Raw genomic sequence first — 14,678 nt, forward strand, 5'->3', positions numbered from 1 at the left:
AAAATATAATTTGCTTTTCTAATTATAAATGTCTGCTATAACAGTCTTCCAGTATAGAAATATATAAAATAAAAGTCTCCTTAGCCCTCACCCCATTGGCAAAGGGGTCAACTGCTATGGCATGGGGTCCTGCATTTCTTCTTGTGCTTACATGTCATACATACTTTTTCTTTTTCTCCCAGATCAAGTTATGCAGTTTTCCTGTGGCTAACTTTTTTTCTTTTTTTCTTTTGCTTAACAGTAAGCATATTGTGAACACTTTCCCATGTTATTACATGTAGATTTAATTCATCCTTTTTTACAGCACACAGTTACCTGTTGTATGACTCTGACACCATTCATTTAGCCACTGTCATTGCAATTTTTATATTTAGGTTGAGTTGAAGCCTTTTGAACTTTGGAAATATGTGGTTTATAAGTTCTTTTTCCCCATAAGGTATGAAAGTGAATTTTCAAATGTCTGCTGGTATGACTGAATAAAACTAGAATAATTCACCTTCATTAATCCTATCTAATAAAGAGGGAATATGCTAATTTGACCATCACTCCATCACAAAGATGGCTGCACCCACAGCTGAGGCCAAGTTCCCATAAGGAGCCTTAACAAGCAATCAGCAGGGACCTGAGGCTACGTCCTCCCCCACCCCTGTAGGGCTTGAGAGGGGACCTTGGGCCGTGTCCCCCACCTGGCAGGGCTTGACAGGGGATCTCAGGCCGTGCCCCCCACCCGGCAGGGCTTGACAGGGGATCTCAAGGTGCGCTTTCCATCCTGGTGCTGGGCTAGAGGACCTCAGGCTGCTCCCCCCGCCCCAGCGCCAGGCTGGGGGACCTCAGGCAACACCCCCCACCAGGTGGGGCTTGACAGGGGACTTCAGGCCGCACCCCTGACCCGGTGGGGCTTGACGGGGGACCTCAAGGTGCGCTTCCTGTCCTAGTGCTGGGCTAGGGGACCTCAGGCTGCTCCCCCCCACCCCAGCGCCAGGCTGGGGGACCTCAGACCGCACCCCCCTGCATGGCGGGGCTTGATAGGGTACCTCAGGCCACGCCCCCCTGCCTGGCTGGGCTTGACAGGGGACCTCAGGTCATGCCCCTCACCCAGCGGGCTTGATGGGGGACCTCAAGGTGCACCCCCAGTGCTGGGTCGGGGGAATTCAGGCCGCGCCCCCGCCCAGCGGGGCTTGACGGGGGATCTGAGGCTGCGCCCCCTTGCCGGTGGGGCTTGACGGGGGACCTGAGGCTGCCCCGCCCCTCCCCCCCCCCCCCCCCCCCCCCCGCCTGGCGGGGCTTGACCTCAGGCCGTGTCCCGCACCTGGCGGGGCTTGATGGAGGACCTCGAGGCATGCCCCCCACCCGGGTCTGGGCTGGGGGACCTCAGGCCACGCCCCCCATCCTGGCGCCAGGCCAGGGGACCTGAGGCTACACCCCCCTGCCCAGCAGGGCTTGACAAGGTCTAGATCTAGCCCAATGCTGGGGGGCCAGCCGGGTCTGGGTCTCACGCGATTTTGAGGTGCATGTGGGTGGGCAGGGACTTGACTCTGGGTCCCATGGTGAGCCCCAGACTCTTGACAGGAGGACAGTTTTCATATTCATCTCTGACACTTCTATTATAGAGAAAGGGCAAATAGCAATATTAAGTTATTTCCTCTAATTAATCCCCTTTTAATGTGCATGAATTTCATGCACCGGGTCACTAGTAATTAAATAATAAACTGGCTTATTCTGCTTTTTCATGGTTTTTAATAGTAAGTCACCTGTTTATTTGCCTTTGGAAGATCTTATTTTGAAAGGTAGTTATTGTTTGCTGGCTAAAGAGAATACTTGTTATATTTTGATTATTCTTACTCCTTTCAAAATAGGGAAAATGAATTTTAGTGGTATACAATGTGTTGTTGAGGTTCTATTAGAATAGAGTATTTTATTTTCTGCTTAGCTTTTCTCTTCTCAAATGCTTCAGGTCTATGAAGCAATCGACACCAGAGATGGGGAATCCTGTGCAGAGCTGGTGTCTTTCAAGCACCCTCATGTTGCCAACCCACGGCTTCAGGTAGGTAAAAGGACTAAGCAGAGAGAGGGATGCAGTGTACCTGGCTTCCTAAGACAAGTTTAGAATTTGAGCTTATCTGTTGGTGATTATATTTGGCTCCTTATAGGTTGCACCTCTGACCATATAAACAGTTCTTGGGCAGCCGATCAATAATTCTCTCTCATCATTGATGTTGCTGTCTCTCTCTCCTACTCCATTCTTCTCTGAACTCAATAAAAATGTTTAAAAAACAAAACAAAACCACCCTATCCAGTTTGACTTAGTGGCTAGAGCGTTGGCTTGCAGACCAGAGGGTCCCTGGTTTGATTCTGGTCAAGGGCACGTACATTGGTTGCAGGCTTCTCCCTGGCCTGGGCCCTGGTCAGGGTTTGTGCAGGAGGCAACCAATCAATGTGTTTCTCTCTTCCACTCTCCCTAAAAAAAAAAAAAAAATCAATGGAAAAATACCCTTAGGTGAGGATTAACCAAAACAAACAAACAAACAAAAAAACCACACACACAAAACAAACAAACAAACAAAAAACAACCCCACAGTTCCTGGAGTAGAAGCAGGCTTTTAAAAAAATAATAATTTAAAGTTTCCTAGGTGGTTGTAATGTGCAGAACACATTGAACCATTGCTCTAAGTAGAAATTAGTGCCAGAGACTTGATGAGATTCAGGTGCACATCAGGGACACATATGTCTGTTAGTCCATTTATAATCTAAGGCTGATTTCTTCAATATAAAGTTACCATTAACCTTCCATCTGATGGTTCCATTCACTGGTGGCCATTGTCTGAATCAATTGTTTCATTAGAGATTATAGAATGGTGATTTTTCTGTCATTTTTCACTCCCACATTTATATATGTTTTGTATTAGTGTAGGAGTAGACGCGTTGATTCCTTTTTTTAAATTCAGTGTGCTTTATAATCCATTGTAATGCTTATATTATCTAAAATTTGGCCATTGAGAGGGAAGAGTTAGAAGTAAATGTCAACTAATCTAGACCAGTACAGACAGAGGGTGGTTCTATCACCAGGAAGCTGAGAAGGAGTGATTCCTAACATGGCTTCTTCTCTAACTCATTAGACCTTATTTATGTAAGGTATTATATACTTTATTTATTAATTATTAAGCACATAGTAGCTGCTTATTAAATATTTCTTGACTAACTGGCAAGAAATATTAAGGTATGTATGAAACATTAAGATATGTATAAAAGTGCCTAGACTGTTTCCTAGCCTGTAGTAGACAAAACATTGTATTAATCTAGTGCTCTATCCATAGCTCATGCTTGATTAATATTTATTGAAACAGTGAAGCTTTTATTTAGAAGTACTAAAGTATAAAGTGTTACTGTTAACTGTAAAGTCTATATCCTTTTGAAATAGATTTGATTAAATTTATACACATTGTGTTCTTTCCATGCCTTTTAATTTAATTTTTGCCATTTTTCTTCTTATCATTTTATTTAGTTGGCCTCTCCAGAAGAGAAGTGTCAACAAGTTTTGGAACCCCCTTATGATGAAATGTTTGCAGCTCATTTAAGGTAAGTAAAATAGGCAGATCTTGGAGTTGCTGAATTGACTAGGGATTTTATTTAACATCATCTAATGCTTGAAGCAGTGAATAATTACGTTGAAAAAGTAGACAAGTGTGTTTGCAATTTCACTTTGGTAAAGCCTGTGAAAATTTTGTGAACTTTAAAAAATTAATTTCAATAAACTTTTTTTTTTTTATTTCAAGGATCATGTATATTTTCAAAAGTTAAAATTATATTGTGATCATGTATATTTATATGTCTGTTGTGTGTCACAAAAACAACAACAACACTTGATACTCATTATATTGGCTGTATAGTGATCTTTTGTTCAGTAGGGTATAGAGCCCACATTTGACTGTATTTTTTCAGGGAAATATGCCTGGCTTTTAATATCTTTGCCTAACTGGGAAAGAAACTGCAGCTGAGCAAAGCAAATAAGATATTACTTTTTATTTACATTTCATTTCATCTATGTTTATCTCTAAACCATCAATTCAGGCAAAGTTTTATGTTTTTAAAGTATGTGGTGTTTGATTGCCTCCCCGCCTGCAATTCTTCCAGTGTTTCAGAACAGGCTGGGCTTGGGGTGTGGGTGGGGTGGGGAGGAAAAGTAGGGTAGCCCTGTGAGACCTTTGGAAAAGTCGGGGTGCCACTGGGTTCTTTGTAGTGTAAGGTACCCTTCAATTTCCTAGCTCTGTGCAGTATGCCATGAGATTCCAGATTTGTTGATGAACTGACTAATAATGACTCTACCAGCTGGGCATCTAGTTAGAGGGTCATCACTTATTAAAGTGCCATACTGTATATCAGTGCATGTTACTAATAAGACCTGCTGGCAGCTAGGTTCTCCTTCTGGGACTTGAAAGAATAGTCTCAGAACTTAATGTGGGATTTCATAATATACCAACCCATTTTACTTCAAATAGTTATTTGTGTGTTGCTTCAACTTATGTAGTCTGCCAAGCAGAAGGTCCATCTTTCACTACAGGATCAGTTGAGAACTGGGGTGTTCGTGATAAAAGATGTGTGGTCTACATAGTTTATTTCTAGGATTTCATCCTGTGAATGCCCTGTCTGCTGCCTCAGTCCTCAGGCTCCAATGTTTCTTTTCCAGGTGCACCTACGCAGTGGGGAACCATGACTTCATAGAGGCATACAAATGCCAGACTGTCATCGTCCAATATCTTTTGTCATCTGTTAATTATTCAGTTTATAACAGATACAGTGGATTATTTGAGGTTTAAGATTTTGAGACCTTGGGCTAATTTTATTTATCCCTGTAATTAGGAAAGGAATTAAAACTTTTTGGAAGAGAAACTCATATTTACCTATTTCACTTGGTACTTAAATTTAGCATAGGTCTTAAACCTATCATCTAGTTAAGTTAAAAGGATTTGCTTATGATTAAGGATTTTATTTCTGTTATGAAGAAGAATATTTTGTTGTCTCTAAAGCATTAAATGTAGTTACAGGGACTGGTTCCATTCCCTTAGTACAGTGGTCGGCAAACTGCGGCTCGTGAGCCACATGCGGCTCGCGAGCCTCCGTTTGCTGCTCTGTTGACTAATGAGTTTGCTGACCACTTCGTAAGGCATTACCCTTACCCAGAAGTTTTGACTTCAGGTTAAAGACATTAGTACATTATTAAAATGTTTTTTTAAGTGTTTTTCCCTAAGGCAGTGGTCGGCAAACTCATTAGTCAACAGAGCGGCAAACCGCAGCTCCCAAGCTGCATGTGACTCGCGAGCCGCAGTTTGCTGACCACTGCCTTAGTGGAATATCAGAACTCCCAAATCCAGGTATAGATGGACAAAAGTGGACTCAACACACATCGTCATTTAATTGTGGTCAATAAAGACCTAATCAAGCCAAATTCTGATTTAAATCATTGAAGTGATAGCTTATAAATAAGCTCCTAGTCAGTGAGTGTCCTAGTATTTATATGTATCTCTATACTCAGTTTGCTTATTTTTTTTTTTTACCATCTTGTTTAAATATACACAGAAGAGAGGTATTTGATAACTATTAGGTCTGCTTTGAATTCAGGAATTCTATAATAGATGAATTAAACTTTACACTATAGATTCCACAGTGTGTATGTATGTGTGTGTGAATATGCATATATATATATATATATATATATATATATATATATATATATATATATGCCTAAGTGACCATTAAGACCAAATAAGACCAAATGACCAGACGACTGGCCGGTAGCTATGACACACACTAACCACCAGGGGGCAGACGCTCAACGCAGGAGCTGCCCCCTGGTGGTCAGTGCATTCCCACAGCCACCCTCCTGCGGTCCCGAAATCGCCAGCCAGTCCGAGGGACCCCCACCTGTGCACAATTTGTACACCAAGCCTCTGGTTACATATAACTTGTGATCACCTGGGCTCAGAGTAACCAAATAAAGTGTTTGTGATTGCCAATTTAAAAATATCTTGTGCCCTGGCCGGTGTGGCTCAGTTGATTGAGTGATATCACATGCACTGATAGGTCACCAGTTCAATTCCCGTTTAGGGTACATGCCCGGGTTGCAGGCTCAATCCCCAGTAGGGGGCATGCAGGAGGCAGCTGATCCATGTTTCTCTCTTGCATGGATGTTTCTTTCAAATCAATTTTTTTTTAAAAAAACTTCTGGCTCATTTTTTTTTAAATATATTTTTATTGATTTTTTACAGAGAGGAAGGAAGAGGGATAGAGAGCTAGAAACATCGATGAGAGAGAAACATCGATCAGCTGCCTCCTGCACACCCCCTACTGGGGATGTGCCCACAACCAAGGTACGTGCCCTTGACCGGAATCGAACCCGGGACCCTTCAGTCCGCAGGCCGACGCTCTATCCACTGAGCCAAACCGGTTTCGGCTCAAATCAATTTTTTTTTTTTAATTCTTATAAAAATAGTCTTTTTCTTTGGAGAAAGTATGTATGAAATAAATATATTTAATACTTACACCTTATGATACTCAGATATTTATAAGTGGGTTTATACAATTTTTTCTCAAGAACTTACTGCTATGAGTTCACATAGCAGTAAGCTATCCCCCTGAAAGTTTAGAATTCTCCTTATTTATTCTTATTTATAGCATTATTTAAATTTTATATGTCATACCTTAATATAGTACATCATTCCTGCGGGCGTTTCAGGCCCACAAAGAAGAAAACTGGTAAGTATGAACAAAAACAACTAGAAATTAGCCTTTTTTTTTTTCAGAAGCTTTAAAAAACTGTAATCTAGTTAAATATGTGTTATGTTTTCTCTGTGGACATTTAATATGTATTGATGTAATGTCACATGGATAATGGAATTTTAATAGTCATTGTAAACTTAAATGGCAGATCAGCCAGATTATTTGCAGTGTGTTTATATAAAAATGAAGTATTATTTTTATTTCAACCCTTGCATGCCCCCAAATATTTATTAAATACAATTTTTTTCCCTTCAATTGTTATTTTTGGTCTTAAACTTGGACAAAAGAGGTAGATCACTACAGTTCATTTGGGGTGATATAATACATAATAATTGGGTTATTTAAAATTGTTTGCCAAACTAATTCTTAATTTTATGATTTATTAACAAACTGTAGGCAAACACTGAAATTTTGTTTATATTGGAAAAAAGGCAAAAACAAAACCCCACTCCCCTTTTTAAAGTGAAGGCTTACTTACCCGTGAAAGGAAGACCGATACTGCCAGCTAGATTTTTTTTTTAAATTGTTTTATGACTTTTTGTCTATTGCATAGACATATAGACCAATGCAACAGAACAGGGAACCCAGATTGTTTCAGCTTCTCATTTCTCACCACTCTGCCCCCACCAGTCCCACCTCAAAACTTTCTACTCAAGCTGGACTTAAAGCAGTTCCTCCCAATACTTCCCCACCGAGTAATTATTTCTTATAGCAGTGTAGTATTCCATTGTGTAAAATAATTTGAATAATTGTGGGGAGTAGAGAAGCATGATGTCCTGGGAACAATGAGGAAGTGCCGCCTCAGTCTGAGGGCCCCTACCTGGACCAGGGTCTAAGCCTCTGAGGAGGGCTCGGGGTAGTAGGTGTAGAGAGCTTCAGTGTCTGGCCTCTGTGTTGATCAGGAAGCCCAAGGGCTGCAAGCTGCCCTGATGGATGAGGAAGGTAACAGTAGCCATTGGATTATTGGAGGGATGCTAACTCCTATTCTGGATAATAGCCTTGTGTGTAGATGGCAGTTCGACCTCTGGTAATGGGCTCTCTGACCTCATAGCCTCTTCAAACACCTGTATTTTTTTGCCCCTGTAGGGCTCTGCCTGTCATGTATGCAGTAGCTCTTGACCTTCGAGTATTTGCCAATAATGTAAGTTCAATTTTTGTCACTATTGTTTTACAACCCAGACTTGGTATCTGTCTATTGCTTACTTTCATGTCATTCTTTACAGGAGTTTTGAGGCATGAGTGGGGGTTGGTATATATCTGGTATAGAGAACAAAATAACAGGGATGCCTCAATTTTTCTTTTTGGGTTGATGTAAACAGATTTAAATAAACAATGGTTTTCACACTGTAGCTATAGAGGGAGTTGTTTCTGTATGTGGTTAATCATTTATGACATGCAAGATTTTTTTTTAAAGGGGATGGAGCAGTAATAGATGGGCAATTCTGCATTCTCTTATACTGTTAAGATGTGGCCTGTCCCCTGTCTTAAAGAATTCCAACTTAATATAGGTTGAGGCAATAGCTAAGGGTTTCTTTGGTATGAGGAGGTAAAGATCCTGGATTTTATGAAGTTGCTTTCCCCTTGGGGATCAGCATCAACCAGTTTTGGAGCAGCGTTTCTCAACTTTTTGGTCCTAAGACCCCTTTACAGTTTTAAAAAGTATTAATGACTCTGACTAGACAAGATGGAATAGGCACATTTTTCCTATTTCTCCTGCTGGGAATTTTAAAGTCAACATGACTCTGAGAGGTGGAGAGAAATAGGGGACAGGAACCTGCAGAGCAGTGAGCAGTGAGTTTCCTGCATTTCTTTTTTGCCTCCTCTCTGACCAGCCTGGGTCCCAGAGAAACCTGAAATCCGGGAATACCAACCGGCAGAGATGAAGAAGCCCCAAGGAGAGCAGGATGGGGCAAGGCAGCTCATCAAGACAGACCTCTTTGACAATTCCTGCTGCATTCCAGATAAAGTCTGCGGGGCCCCATCCCCTGGGGAGCCAGACCCCCATCCCACCCAGTGCCATAGAGGTGGAGCCCCCATTTACCCACTAGCATGGCGTCAGCAGAGGCCTGCTGAAACAAGATAAATAAGATCCACAGCCTTGTAAGGTAACAATACCCCAGATGTCCAGGGTATAATTGAAAATCACTTACACCAAGAATCAGGAAAATCTTAGCCTTTTGAGATATTGAATGAGGAGAGACAATCAACAAACACCAACACAGAGATGACACAGTGCTGAAATTCCCTGATAAAGATTTTACACCCGCCATCATAAGAAGGCCTAATAAAGGAGCAATTATGAACATGCTTGAAACAAATGAAAATATAGACAATCTCAGCAAAGAAAAGATATAAAGAAGAACCAAATGGAAATATTAAAACTGAAATTATAGTGTTACTAGAGGCCTGGTGCATGAAATTCGTGCACGAGGGGGGGTAGGGGTGTCCCTCAGCCCAGCCTGCACCCTCTCCAATATGGGACCCCTCAAGGGATGTCTTACTGCCTGCCTGTTTAGGCCTGATCTCCCTCTCACAATCCGGGACGCTGGCTCCCAACCGCTTGCCTGCCTGCCTGCCTGATTGCCCCTAACTGCTTCTGCCTGCCAGCCTGATTATCTCCTAACCACTCCCCTGCCAGCCTGATTATCTCCTAACCACTCCCCTGCCAGCCTGATCGATGCCTAACTGCTCCCCTGCTGGCCCGATTGCCCCTAACTGCCCTCCCCTGCTGGCCTGGTCACCCCTAACTGTACTCCCCTGCCGGCCTGGTCACCCCTAACTGTCCTCCCCTGCCGGCCTGGTCCCCCCCAACTGTCCTCCCCTGCAGGCCTGGTCCCCCCCAACTGTCCTCCCCTGGCAACCTGGTCGCCTCTAATTGCTCTCCTCTGCTGGCCTGGTTCCCCACAACTGCTCTCCACTGCAGCCCTGGTCCCCCCCAACTGCCCTCCCCTGCAGGCCTGGGTTCCCCCCCCACCTGACCTTCCCTGCAGGCCTGGTCCCTCCCCTGCCAGCCATCTTGTGGCGGCCATCTTGTGTGTTTGAGTGATGGTCAATTAGCATATTATTCTTATTAGATAGGATATGTGTTATATGTATGCATATTTACTGTATTAGAAATTTTAACTGGGAAAATTTCAATATTCATTTAAAGTAATAAAATGATAGGAAGGCAGGTGCCTATCTACAGTGATCTCATCAGTAACTAATGGGGAAAAAAGAGGACATATGTAATACTTTCAACAATAAAGATGAAAAGTTAAAGTAATAAAACTTTTACATAGTAACATAATTGACTTTTAAATAAAAAATAACTATTTTTAGAATGAACAAAAAGTACTAAGAAGAATGGTATTCTTTTGCAGTTTAAACTCTAATGTCTAGCGTAACAGAAGCCACTCAGATTCTCATTTCTGCTTCTGTGTTTACTCTGTTGCAATATGTTGTTTTGGTTGAATGTATGAAGACAGTCTGGCCTCACACAAAGGTAAATGGAGTAGGGAGGAGTATTTTAGTAGCCTTTTTAGATAATTGTAGATACTCTTCTTTGAGGTGTATCAAAACTCTAAAAGCTACTTTTTACAGGCTAGTTACAGTGTGGGTTCTGAAGCTTAGCAATGAACTTTTTCCACTGTTACATCAGAATCCACTGGTGAGTCATGCACTTTGAATGGATCTTTTACCCTTCCATGGTTTTGTAACATACATTGAACATTTGGAAACTTTTAGTTAATTGAGTTATGAGATGTTCCCGCTATTGATACATTTCATTATATAAAAATAACAAAACCAGAAAAACTACATTTGTTAATATCTACAGTGACCTTATCAGAAGACTCTAGAAGTAGTGGAAAGCTGCCAAAGTCACCGTGGTCCATACAAGTTTTCCGAAATTCTTTTTTTTTCCCCTTGAAAGCACAAATATTGCCATTGGTAACAAATACTGTCAGTTGTTTCCTGGAAGTAACAGGCTTCTTTCATTCACTTTCTTTTTTTTTTTTTTTTAAAATATATTTTATTGATTTTTTACAGAGAAGAAGGAAGAGGGATAGAGAGTTAGAAACATCAATGAGAGAGAAACATCGATCAGCTGCCTCCTGCACACCTCCTACTGGGGATGTGCCCGCAACCAAGTTACGTGCCCTTGACTGGAATCGAACCTGGGACCTTTCAGTCCGCAGGCTGACGCTCTATCCACTGAGCCAAACCGGTTTTGGCCTTTCATTCACTTTCAAGCACGTCTGAATCACACTGCTTGTCTGTCATTTCCAAGGTGCAGCTGGCAATTCCAGCAGTGCCCAAGTGCTTTCCTTAAAACAACCATCATACTTGGGTGTGGGACAGACATACTTTGAATGTATTACCCATTTCATCACAAATAACATTAAAAATGTATGTATTCAAGACTTAATGATACTTACTGCATCATTAAGGACATTTTAAAGTGAAATTAGCTTTGTTGATTGATTGATTGATTGATTGATTGTAGATGCATGATGCTCCAGTGGTTTCACCTATTTTTTTGCACCATCAGTGAAAACTGTGCACACATCAATACAATAAAAAGAAATAATTTAATTTAGTATTATGAAAGTAGTTTAACCATGTGAGTTATCTATAGGCATCTTGAAGGCCCTCAGAAATTCATAGATCACACTTTGAGAACCTGTGATAGGGAGAGTATGAGTGGGAGAAAACATTCTTTTTTAATGAAGACTATCCTGAAAGCAAGGAAGAGGTCAAACATGGTAACGACTTCAATATTTATTGAAAGTGTGTGTTTCAAGGGTTTTTAATAGCTGTGTGTAGGAGATGGGAAAGTCAGTGATGAGGGAACAAAAGGTTTCTTAGCAGTTCAGGGCTACATGCAATGGCTTAAAAAAAACTGGTTGACTTATTAGCTTGAATTGGTTGCAGGAAGATTTGATTTGTGGAAGAGGTGGACTAACGTATAATTTCTAGATCATTTCGTCAGAACCTTTTGGGACTTTGACTCTTAGTTGTAGCTTTTTTTTTTTTTTTTTTTGCTTCTAGCTGCACTGTGATTTTATTTTTTAGTTAAGGAATCTAGCGGAAATAAAAAGTAAATGTTTTATATTCTATTAGGCAGATCAGCAGTTGGTTAAGAAAGGAAAAAGCAAAGTTGGGGACATGTTGGAAAAAGCAGCTGAGTTATTGATGAGCTGTTTCCGCGTCTGTGCCAGTGACACGTGAGTAAGGTTTTGGAGACAGATATTATCAGTCTCCTATCATAATGCATTGCCCCTTCACTGCCCTTTGTCTGTTGTTGACATTGATTTTACTTCTACATATGTGTAACCCCACAGTCATTTTATTTTTTGCTTTTAACAGTCAATTGTTTAGTAAAGAAATAAGAAAAGAGAAAAATAGTCTTTTATGCTTACTCACATATTTGCCATTTGAGCTCTTTAATCCTTCCTATAGATCTGAGTTTCTATCTGGTACCATTTCTCTTTACTCTGAGACTTTGATTTAGCATTTTACTTTTAGTGTTGGTCTGCTAACAATGAATTCTCTAAGCTTCTTTTTTCTGTCTTCATTTTTTTTTAAATATATATTTTATTGATTTTCCACAGAGAGGAAGGAAGAGGGATAGAGAGTCAGAAACATCGATGAGAGAGAAACATCGATCAGCTGCCTCCTGCACACCTCCTACTGGGGATGTGCCCGCAACCAAGTTACATGCCCTTGACCGGAATCGAACCTGGGACCCTTCAGTCCGCAGGCCGACGCTCTATCTACTGAGCCAAACCGGTTTTGGCATGTCTTCATTTTTGAAGGATCCTTTTGCTAGGTGGAGTATTCTAGATTGGACTTTTTTTCTTTTAAGATTTTAAAATGTCATTTCATCAGCTTTTCTATGTTTCTGATGAAAAGTCAGTTGTTTTAATTATTGTTGTTTGTTGGTATGTAATGACTCTTTCCTTTGCCTTTTTTTCTCTGCACTTTTGGCTTTCAGTAGTTTGACCCTGATGTACCCAGGTGGTGGTTGTTGTTTTTTAATCCTCACCCAAGGATATGTTTTTATTGATTTTTAGAGAGCAAGGATTAGAGATTGAGAGAGAAACATCAATCAGTTGCCTCCCGTTCTCGCCCCAATTGGGGATTGAACCCATAGCCTTTTGGTGTATGGGACTACACTCCAATCAACTGAGCCACCTCGCCAGGGCTACCTATGTATTTTCCTATTTTTCTTGTTTATGGTTCATTGGGCGTCTTGGATCTTAAGTTGATGTTTCCTACTAGATTTTTTAAATTTAATTTTTTATATTCTTCAACTACTTTTGCTTTCTCTCATTCTTTTTTCTTTCTGGGGCTCCAGTTACATGTACATTATACTACACTAGAGGCCCGGTGCACGAAATTCATGCCTGGGGGTGTGTGTCCCTCAGCTCAGCCTGCACCCTCTCCAATCTGGGATCCCTCTCACAATCCAGGACTGCTGGCTCCCAACTGCTCGCCTGCCTGCCTTCCTGATTGCCCCTAACCGCTTCTGCCTGACAGCCTGATCACCCCCTAACCACTCCCCTGCCAGCCTGATTGATGCCTAACTGCTCCCCTGCCAGCCCGATTGCCCCTAATGCCCTCCCCTGCCGGCCTGGTCACCCCTAACTGCCTCCCCTGCCAGCCTGGTTGCCCCCAACTGCCCTCCCCTGCAGGCATGGTCCCCCCCAACTGCCCTCCCCTGCCGACCCTGTTACCCCTAACTGCCCTCCCCTGCCAGCCTCATTGCCCCTAACTGCTTTCTCCTGCTGGTCTGGTACCCTCCCCCCCTAACTGCCCTCTCCTGCAGGCCTGGTCCCCCCCAACTGCCCTCCCCTGTAGGCCTGGGTCCCCCCCAACTGCCCTTCCCTGCAGGCTTTATCGCCCCCAACTGCCCTCCCTTGCAGGCCTGGTCCCTCCCAACTGCCCTCCCCTGCTGGCCTGATCGCCCACAACTGCCCTCCCTTGCAGGCCTGGTTCCTCCCAACTTCCCTCCCCTGCTGGCCATCTTGTGGCAGCCATCTTTGACCACATGGGGGCAGCCATCTTGTGTGTTGGAGTGACAGTCAATTTGCATATTATTTTATTATATAGGATAGAGGCCTGGTGCACAGGTAGGGGCTGGCTGGTTTGCCCTGAAGTGTGTCCAGGGTCAGGGTGGGGGTTCCCTTGGGGCGTGGGGCAGCCTGGGCGAGAGGCCTGTGGTGATTTGCAGGCCGGCCATGCCCCCCGGTGACCCAAGCATAGGCTGGAGGCAGGTATCTGGGATTTATTTATCTTCTATAATTGAAACTTTGTAGCCTTGAGCGGAGGCCAGGGCAGGCCAGGGTGGGGGAAGCTTGGCTTCCTCCATCCCCGGGGGCAACCCAAGCCTCCTGCTTGCTCCAGCTCTGTGGCTGCTGCCATCTTGGTTGGATTAATTTGCATACTTGCTCCTGATTGGCTGGTGGGCGTGGCTTGTGGGTATAGTGAAGTACGGCCAATTTGCATGTTTCTCTTTTGTTAGATAGGATGATATTATTCCACAGGGCACTGATGTACTGTTTTGTTTGTTTTTCAATCTTTTCCCCACCTCTTTTTCATTTTGAGTAATTTATATTGACCTGGTCTCAAGTTGACTGTTCTTATTAGCCACTACCTATTTATTTATTTATTTAAAAATATCTTTTTATTGCCCTGACCAGTTTGGCTCAGTGGATAGAGTATCGGCGACCGGGGGATGTGCACTGAAGGGTCCTGGGTTCGATTCCGGTCAAGGGCATGTACCTTGGTTTCGGGCACATCCCCGCTAGGGGCTGTGCAGGAGGCAGCTGAAAGATGTTTCTCTCTCATCGATGTTTCTAACTCTCTATCCTTCTCCCTTCCTCTCTGTAAAAAAATCAATAAAATATATTAAAAAAATA

At 42.6% G+C, this 14,678-nt stretch overlaps 1 protein-coding gene across 4 annotated transcripts in view; it reads left to right on the forward strand.

Moving 5' to 3' along the window:
- PCID2 (PCI domain containing 2) overlaps positions 1-14,678 on the forward strand; it is a 28,910-nt gene that overhangs the window by 6,369 nt on the left and 7,863 nt on the right. For 2 of the 4 annotated variants that reach the window (XM_080661324.1, XM_080661325.1), the window contains exons 2-7: positions 1,955-2,044; positions 3,503-3,576; positions 4,685-4,750; positions 6,709-6,750; positions 7,861-7,915; positions 11,878-11,981. In XM_080661324.1, the coding sequence (XP_080517450.1) occupies positions 1,955-2,044; positions 3,503-3,576; positions 4,685-4,750; positions 6,709-6,750; positions 7,861-7,915; positions 11,878-11,981 (431 nt within the window). Of the gene's footprint in view, positions 1-1,954; positions 2,045-3,502; positions 3,577-4,684; positions 4,751-6,708; positions 6,751-7,860; positions 7,916-8,609; positions 8,880-11,877; positions 11,982-14,678 lie in introns of those variants that run through there. The other 2 variants (XM_080661326.1, XM_080661327.1) reach the window with 2 other exon arrangements.

This window comes from Plecotus auritus (genome assembly GCF_963455305.1).
Source record: "Plecotus auritus genome assembly, chromosome: 3".
NCBI lineage: Eukaryota > Metazoa > Chordata > Mammalia > Chiroptera > Vespertilionidae > Plecotus > Plecotus auritus.